The sequence below is a fragment of the Aegilops tauschii genome, chromosome 5 (genome assembly GCF_002575655.3).
Source record: "Aegilops tauschii subsp. strangulata cultivar AL8/78 chromosome 5, Aet v6.0, whole genome shotgun sequence".
In the NCBI taxonomy this organism is placed as follows: domain Eukaryota; kingdom Viridiplantae; phylum Streptophyta; class Magnoliopsida; order Poales; family Poaceae; genus Aegilops; species Aegilops tauschii.
Genome location: NC_053039.3, coordinates 230,020,614 through 230,030,026, shown reverse-complemented (window position 1 = coordinate 230,030,026; position 9,413 = coordinate 230,020,614). Strand labels below are relative to the sequence as shown.

The window sequence follows — 9,413 nt, the reverse complement described above, 5'->3', positions numbered from 1 at the left end:
CATTGCGGCAGGAACGGGGAAATTGATTGGTGCGGAGATGCACTTATGGCCAAGGCACTGGCCTTACGGTTTGGTCTTAATCTGGCAACTACAATCGGGTGTAACCGCGTAGAGGTGAACTCCGACAACATCGAGGTGATAGAGACAATGAAGAATGGAGGTCGCTCTTTTGGTCTACCGGCGGCAGTTTTTATGATATATATCACCTTGCGTGTGATTTCCCGCATATTATTTTTTAGCATGCTCCTAGAGAGTCCAATTATGTTGCACATGATTTAGGCAAACTAGTTAGAAGTAAGGTGTGTGTGGGGTGGATGAAAGATCCACCTGTAAAGATTGTTGATACTCCTGTAAAAAATAACAAGCAAGAAACCCCGTGCATTGCAACAGGAGAGAAAATAATACACACTCTTAACCCAATAGCAATGACTCAAGACCCTAATAAGTTCACGTCCTTTATTTTCACATGGAATCACATTTGTGTTGCCGATTTTGGCCTCAGTGCTCACACAACGAAAATATGTTTGAATGTGGTCAGTCCTAAGGTCTCTCTCTCCGCGCGCGCACACTCGCTCGGAATAAGATGAGAAATATGTTGTTTTTCCCGTGAGGTTTTTCAGAGGTGTGCATGCGTAGTTATAGATATTTTATTTCCTCTTTCCTCTTAATCTGGTTTTTATGGGTGATTATTTGCAATTCGGATAGCTGCCGTTATGAAAGAAAAATGGACCGTGCATTATAGATTAAGTTTGCACCAAAACTAATATTTTAGAAATACTAATATCTGAAAATAACATCATATTTAGATTCTACACATTTTTTTAATCAAATTTCATATATAACATGTTAAAATGAGAGTTACTGTTTAAAAGATATGGATAATTTTGTTTTAGATAAACTGCGGATTGATTAACCGAAAAGTTAAGGGTTTTCTGTTAAAACAAACAAACGATTCAGCTGACTTAACTATGGACGACGGGTTGATTACATGAAATGTCGGGGTTTTTTTAAATGCAAAAAATAGAGAAAATAAAGGGTTTCCTTTTTGTAAAATGACACGACGGTGAGCAGGCAAAGCACTTCGTGCTTTATTATTAGGTCACAATAAAGAACGACCACATAAGGTACACCTCTATTGATACTCATAACTTTTTTAAGAAACAACTCTAACTTTATTGATACTCATAATAATTACAGATACACTGATTTGAATCTAAGATTTAAGAAAATACAAAGTAACTTCTATGACTAAGAATTACAATGAAACCTCTTATAAACACCTTTTTTGCGGTATCAATCTCTGTTCGAAGAAATACTACAAAGACTTTGATAAAGAGGTTGTAATTAGACTGGAGTAACGATATTGTCACTCTTTCACCCGCACAACATTATCAATAATGGTTTTTGAAAGCACATTGAGTCGCCCAATAATAAGAGTGTAGGGCGTCGAATCACTATATCTTTATCATGATGTCGATGAAAAGTTTCACCTCCATAAAAAATCAAACCAACAAAAAAATTGACACAGCAACATCATCAAATCCGAATAGTCGAATTTACAAGGACAGAAAATTCTCTAACCTCGTGGCAGTGCCAAAAAGAACGAGAAAAATTTATATTCTATAAAACTATGGTGATCATTAAATATTGACGAAGGATATAAAAGATTTTGAAAATCTGATGTCCCCCGTCTCTCAGCGTCAAGGTGGCAGCTGAAAGCGAGGGGACAAAAATACTCAGATGATGACAAGAGCGGTACGAGAAACCCTGCTAGCCCCTTGAGCGCCAGGTTGGAGTACATCTCATCTCTCTATACGAGAAGCACGGTTTCACTTTCAACCCAAGTTTGTGCGAGCCCTCGTGGCCCAAGACCGGGCAGCATTCGTAGGGTATGGGCGGCCGGCCCGATAGTTGCCGCTACTCTGCTTCTGGCATGCGCCGTCTCCTGCCGACGCTCGCCGTCCACCTGCCGCCATGCCCCACGCCCGCGGCTACTCCACCCGCCACCGCCGCCGGCGTCAACGTCGAGACGGTGCTCCACCACATCGAACGTGCCATCTCCGTGGGCGACGTCCGCCGCCTCGGCCGTGCCGCGCACGCGCTCCTCGTAAAGACGGCGCTCAACCATCACACCCTCCTCTCCAACCGTCTCGTCGAGCTCTACGCCACGCTAAACTCCCCGGCGGCCTCCCGCGCAGCCTTCGAAGACCTCCCGTACAGGAATGCCCATTCCTACAACAACCTCCTGGCCGCGCTTTCACGCGGCCCCGCCACCCTCCCCGACGCCCTCCACCTGCTTGACGCAATGCCTGCCTCCTCTCGCAACGTTGTATCCTACAACACCGTCATCTCGGCCCTAGCGCGGCACGGCCGGCAGAGGGAAGCACTCTGTGTGTTCGCCCGGTTGGCCAGGGACAGGTGCCTGGGGCCGGAGGTGGCCGTCGACCGTTTTGCAGTGGTCAGCGTGGCGAGCGCTTGCGCTGGGATGGGAGCCGTGAGGCCACTCCGAGAGATGCATGGCGCGGTAGTGGTGTCCGGGGTGGAGGTGACGGTCATTATGGCCAATGCAATGGTGGATGCCTACAGCAAGGCCGGGAGGGTGGAGGACGCCAGGACGTTGTTCAACCAGATGAGCATCCGGGACACTGTCTCTTGGACATCGATGATTGCAGGGTACTGCCGTGCGAAGAGGATCGATGAGGCAGTCCGGGTATTTCACATGATGCCGGAGCAGGACACAATTGCATGGACGGCACTCATCTCTGGGCACGAGCAGAATGGTGAGGAGGATGCCGCTCTGGAACTTTTTCGACAGATGCTGGTTCAGGGGATGGCACCAACACCGTTTGCTTTGGTGTCGTCTCTTGGTGCATGCGCCAAGCTCGGGCTTGTTATTCGAGGGAAGGAAGTGCATGGTTTCATGTTGCGCCGCTGCATCGGTTCAGACCCTTTCAACATTTTCATCCACAATGCCCTCATTGACATGTACTCCAAGTGCGGTGACATGGCGACTGCCATGTTAGTGTTTGCACGGATGCCTGAACGGGACTTCATCTCCTGGAACTCCATGGTGACAGGGTTCTCGCACAATGGCCAGGGGAAGCAGTCACTTGCTGTGTTCAAAAGGATGCTTGAAGCTGAAGTGCAGCCAACCTATGTTACTTTTCTTGCTGTCCTAACGGCTTGCAGTCATGCCGGTCTAGTCTCTGATGGCCGTCAGATTCTTGAATCAATGAAGTACCATGGTGTTGAACCAAGGGCGGAACACTATGCCTCCTTCATAGATGCTCTTGGTCGGAACCATCAACTGGAAGAAGCAAGCGAGTTCATCAAAGGTTTGTCATCCAGGATTGGTCCAGGTACAACTGGGTCGTGGGGGGCGCTTCTTGGCGCATGCCGTGTTCACGGCAATATTGAGATTGCAGAGGAAGTGGCGGAGTCCCTTTTCCAGTTGGAGCCTGGAAACAGCGGTCGGTATGTCATGTTGTCAAACATTTACGCAGCGGCAGGTCAGTGGGATGATGCCCGCCGTATCAGGGGGATTATGAAGGAGAAGGGTTTGAAGAAGGACCAAGCTTGCAGTTGGATCGAGGTGCAGAATGCGAAGCACATGTTTGTTGCTGATGACACGTCTCACTGTGAGGCAAATGAGATATATGGGACGCTGGACAAACTTTTTGATCATATGCGTGTTGTAGTGGATCCTGTTGAAGACCAGCTTGCGCTGTGCTGAGAGTGTCATGCCTTCCCAAAGAATCATCAGAACAAGAATGCTACACGAAGCATGCCAGTAGATGTTCACTGTTTTGCCTTCAGCATCTTTGAAATGGCAGAGTGTTCCAGTTTCTGAGGCATGAGGCCGCAAAGGAACTTCAGAGCCTAATTTCTTTGCACAGTACTTGAGGCAGCAATCTCAGGCAGAACCAGTATGATTTGATCCATTTAAATAGCCCTACCCACCGCTTCAGCATACTACTAAACACCACTAGCAACACATGGAAGTGTGTGTGTTATATGCCAGCAATCCGTATACAGTTCAGTATCTGCTAAGCTGTTGGATATCTGTTTGACTTATTTCTGCAGAAAAAGGGATATGTATTCATTGAAGTAGAAGTGAGCTAGGACTTCTGCCAACAATGGTTATATTTTCTCGTCACTTCTACTGATCCTGACTCGAATTATGATTATATAGTTTGGACAAGTCGGTGTTGCCTACATCGTGGATCATTGTTCCTCTGTGCAAGTCAATTTTCCTGACAAACAGGTGAGTTACAGTATGTTTGAAACTACTGCGAGGCCTTTTGCTCACATAAATCAACTGAGAGCCAAAGGGCATTTCCCGTGTTATCATAGGAAGTGACATGTGAGATAAATGATGAGGTGGAGAGAGAAGCCAGAAAAAAGGCTTACCTTCTCTTAATTAAGGGATGATCTCTTAGCAACAATATCTCTAACCACATATTTAGGTATAGACTAGTTACTAGAGATATAATGAATAATCCATTATACATCGTATTTTTATTGCCTTCTCTAGATTACATGACAGGTTTAAAATAAAACTAACTTATCAACCATTATACATGCCCAAAATTAATCTCTGTTTGATGAATCTCGATCGCCAAGAAGGGCGAGGCTTGGCATTACTGACACATAGCAAACTAGAACACGTGTGAAATAATGGGAAAAAAGCTTATTAACAACGAGAATATGCCATCAATAATTAAGTTTATATTGTCTCGTTTGATTTCCAAGACTATCTTCACCTTGTCTTACATGGATGCATGCACCTACCTAACAAGACAACCTGAAGATAACCCCTATCTCAAAACTACTAGCAAATCTAGCCAACTATGATCTCTGTTTTCCTATGTGAATATATAAATATATACATACACACATGCATATTTTCTGATGCTTATTATCCAATATGCATTTTCTCCAGCAAGCTCCCAAAATCGCCAGTTAATTTCTTCTGCTAATAGAATAAATCACCGCTGCCTTCAGGTATGCTGTGCAAGGCAGGCCGCCACCCTCTGCAGCAACCGATCTCCTCCTGCTGCTGATCTTCCGATCCTCTTCGCATGAGAGCCACCATGTCGTCCTTGCCCAGCATCCGCCTGAGCTCCTGCTTGCTGATGACAAGCTTCACCCTCATGACGGCGCCAGGGTCAGCGGCGGCGGAAGGCGCCTTCACGTCGGAGGGGAACAAACGATGCAGCTGCCCCAAGTCGCCCACCCGGACGTGGTTGAGGTGTTGTTTCTGCGCCCGGAGCTCGTCGTCGGGGTCTGAGCCGGAGACGCGTGCGGGGGCGCCCTTAGAGAGGGGTGGCGGGAGCGCCTTGAGGATCTCGCCGTCGACGACGCTCATCACCTTGATCTCCTTTCTGTCTTGGATCACCAGGCAGTTCCCCATGGCCGACGATGAGCTGAGCTGCGAGCAGATTGGTGGTGAGCTACGAGGGAAGCACGCGCAGTGGAAAGATCACAATTCGCAAGTGCTCGTGTGCAGTGTGTGTAAGTGGGGGGTTGGACGGACCAGTGGAGTGCTCTATTTAAAGAAGTGATGGTAGCCCCCGCAAAAAAAGAAAAGAAAAAAAGAAAAGAAGTGATGGTAGAGAATGTCCAAATATTTAAGATCTTATTTCACGAATGCCATTTCTCTACTTACTTTCATTTTTGCGAGAAATTCTCTTTCTGCCTTTTAATAAAGCGGCCTTGGACCTTAGCCTACCTTAAGTGAAGTGAAGTTGCCTCCTCCGTACAACAACATCAAAAAAGGCTTTCGACACACACACCCAAGGCAAGATACAAGGGTGCCGAGCATCACCACATCACCCCAACGACTACCAAGCCACTACACATGCACGAGGATGATCTGCTTGGAGCCAACAGAGACCTCCAATCCTCCGGGGAGAGGTGAGACGAAAAATGACGGAACAAGGACTCCAAGATGGTGTCTCCTAGAAGGGAACGACCACTGATAGCCGCCACCATCCGATCCCAAAGATCGAGTTTTCACTCGGAGCAATTCGAAGGAGTAGGGGCACCGCAACCGAGCCTTCAGGAAGGATAGGGTGTCCACGGACGCCGCCGCCGTCGGCCAATTCAAGATTGGGCAAGTGATGTACCCCAGCACGCCCACCCCTCCGACGCATCCTAGCTTCGCCAACCACTAGCGACCACCCACCCAAGTGGCCATGGCCGCTCGCCCGCACCCGAGGCGCAAGTTCCGCCCATGAACGTCGTGCCTCCCGCCGCCAGGGTCGCCGCCCTGCATCCAGACACCCCCAAGACCGACCAAAGTGACCGGCTTTGGGCCAAAGGGCACACCCAGCCGAACAGACCGCAGCATACGTCCCGCCTCGAACAACGCCGAAGCCTGCCAGCCCACACACAGCCGGGGAACGCGGAAGGACGGGGAGCAGACGCATCCAGGCCGGCACACCCCTGTGCCAACGACGGGTGGCCCGAGCTCGTTGGTGCATCCCATCCCTCCAGCCCGTCTCCCCATCGGACACCTCCTGTGTCGCCCTACCTCGGCGGCGAGCACAGCTCCACACGAGGCCACCAACATACACTCTCCCCCCGGCAAGAAGAGACCCGAAGGACCACCGCCAATCGCGAAGGAAGCCCACCGAGGAGCCCAGCTACTCTGCCTGCCGCCGTCCAGCCGTAGTAGCCTTCGGATTCCGGCCCGCCCACCAGCCAGCCGCTGTGGCGGCGCACCACCACCTATCGTGGCCATGGCAGGGGCGGAGACCAACAGCCTACGCCGCCCGGCCCCAGATCTGGCCTCGACCTCGCTAATCCCGGCCACCAAGGCGCGCCCTCCATCACCGCGCCGCCGCCGTCGACCCGCCCCGGTGCGCCGTCGGTACAACATGCTATAACCATTACAAGAGCGAGCGCACTTTTCACGAGAAATGCTACAGTTATGAACAATTCTCATTGTTTATGGATTGAAGTTTATGGACAGATGTGGCACCATCTTCTTGGCCGGATGGAAGTCACGGGGTCCCACATAATATATAGGCACCGAAAAGCACCAATTTTTTTTTCTTAAACAGTTTAACTTTGTAGACCAACGTAATACAAGTTATATATCACAAAATATAGATCATTAAAAACTTTGAATCTTTTACTTTCTAATGATATAATTTTTAGACTATATAACTCATCTTATGTTGGTCAAATTATAAATCTAGGAATACATGCAAACCTTATAAACTGGAAAGAAGGTAGTAACACAGTCAGTCTCAATTTAAATTGAGCCTTGAACTGTTCGCTAATTTATGTGGCATATCCCTCCCTTCATGGATACCTATAGTGACTACATGCTGGACATGATGGTAATTAGTGGCAGTAAGGGGAATAATTTCTTGGGAGGGAATTGAAGTCGGCAATAGCAACAACCTACCATATGTGCTGTAAGTAAGAGGTGAGAACACATTAGCATGCATGCATGCGGGGCCCAACATTTTGGGGCAGGCCTAATCCATGTTGTAATTGTGCTATCTTTTATATTCTCTCTGTTCCTAAATATAAATCTTTTTATAGATTCTAATATGGATTAGATACCAAGCAAAATGAGTGAATCTACACTCTAAAATATGTCTATGTACTTGTCTATATTAAAATCTCTAAAAAGACTTATATTTAGAACGGAGGGAGTACTCACTCCGTTTTTAAATATAAATCATTTTAGATATTTAAATAAAGACTACATATGAATGTATATAGACGCATTTTATAATGTAGATTTATTCATTTTGCTCCATATGTAGTTCGTATTGAAATCTCTAAAAGGGCTTATATTTAGGAACGGAGGGAGTAGAATGTAGTGGAGCTAAGAATCATTTGCATGTTTCCAACTTTGCAGCTGAAACATGAAACATCATTCCGAAATTTTGTGCGCGTGTAGTGGTGATAATTATGGGCACAGAAAACAACCTCACTCCATTAGCGCTACGTGATGATGATACCAAATTGTCACCACTACCAACCTATGAAAACATCAATTCCACCATATCGTTTTATGTTTAATTAGTAAGTAATTCTTAATTAATCAGCGATTTTTCTGTATGCCTAAACGTGCACCTTTGATGTGTTATGTGTGTTCCTTTACATGGTCTGCATAGGTAGGTTCTGGAAACTATTAAATTGCAACATTTATGATAATATCTACATGAGTACAAAACACGTGTTCTGTTAATCTTTTGAAATTACATGGCCTTTCGGTCATCTCGAGTATGTCCATAATTATCATAAAATCAAACTTTACATTTAGTGCCATTAGTTGGCAAAATTCTAGCCCATGATTTGTTCGTGTGTCAACTTAATTATGTAAAACCCTCAAAAGAAGAGATTATAGTAAAGTAACTTAAAAAATACATTATCATTTTTCTCGTACTCCCTCCTTCCATGTATATAGGGCCTTCCCATGTATATAGGGCCTAATGCGTTCTGAAGGCTAATTTTGATCACATGTTAGGTCAATAATATATGACATGCAAGTTACACAAAGCACACCATTAAATTCGTACGGGAAAAGAGCTTTTAATGATATAATTTTCACATTATACATCTCACATATTATTAATCTTATAATAGTCAAAGACAACCTCAAAAAATATATTAGTCCCTATATATATATATGGAAGGAGGGAGTAACATGAATTCACATGTGCACAAGCAAAAATAATAATTTTCTTTGCACAAAGTTAAGTTCATTTCTCATAGCGTGGTAAGCCTTTTCTTGCTTTGTTTCCATTTATTGTATTGTAAGAATATTGTTAGAATAAATTCGAGGCCCCGTCGATTACCCGATGACCAAACCAATCACACGAGCACGATGCCGAGATTTGTTAACGAGGTTCACCGATATGGCTACATCCCTGGGGCCTGACTATGGGTGCTCCTCCCCATGACACCGCTACAATACCGCACCCGGTCGCCCTGGACGCCGGCACATGCCGCTGGCTTCCCCTGCGTTCCTGTGCTATTATGTTGGCATATGTTACATCGTGTGTCTACCCCCACTATATATGAGAGACCTAGGATACAAGTGTCCTACCAGGACACGACTCCGTACCCTGTAAACACAACACAACTCATAGTCCAACTGTAACCTACCTTGTACACTATATTCGACACAACTCTAACAAATATAAACCCAAATGAGCGAGTATGGTACATAGCGTTAATGTTGTTACACATCGTATATACAGGAATTTGGAGACCCATCTCTTGGAGGGCATGTTGAGCTTCAATCAAGGCCGAATCTTGGGATTTGTTTTTGTCTTCGTCTCATCTACATGATCGATGGCGTCCTACAAAGGGAACAACGTCGCCATGTGTTTTTGTTCTCTGGTTTCTTCCCCTTCCGACGAGGCTCAGTCATATGTGGCTCTGTT

At 46.2% G+C, this 9,413-nt stretch overlaps 2 protein-coding genes across 2 annotated transcripts; one reads left to right on the top strand and one right to left on the bottom strand.

Annotated features, from left to right (window-relative positions):
- The first annotated feature begins 1,846 nt into the window (after positions 1-1,846).
- Positions 1,847-5,677, top strand: LOC109777504 (pentatricopeptide repeat-containing protein At2g13600-like). Its single transcript, XM_073500128.1, has 2 exons — positions 1,847-4,264; positions 5,005-5,677. Exon 1 carries the CDS (start codon positions 1,892-1,894, stop codon positions 3,731-3,733), a length of 1,842 nt encoding a protein of 613 aa, XP_073356229.1. The 5' UTR covers positions 1,847-1,891; the 3' UTR covers positions 3,734-4,264; positions 5,005-5,677.
- LOC109777503 (uncharacterized) lies at positions 4,709-5,413 on the bottom strand. The gene has a single exon (XM_020336130.4). The coding sequence runs from the start codon at positions 5,411-5,413 to the stop codon at positions 4,976-4,978; it is 438 nt and encodes a 145-aa protein (XP_020191719.1). The 3' UTR covers positions 4,709-4,975.
- Positions 5,678-9,413: the final 3,736 nt, after the last annotated feature.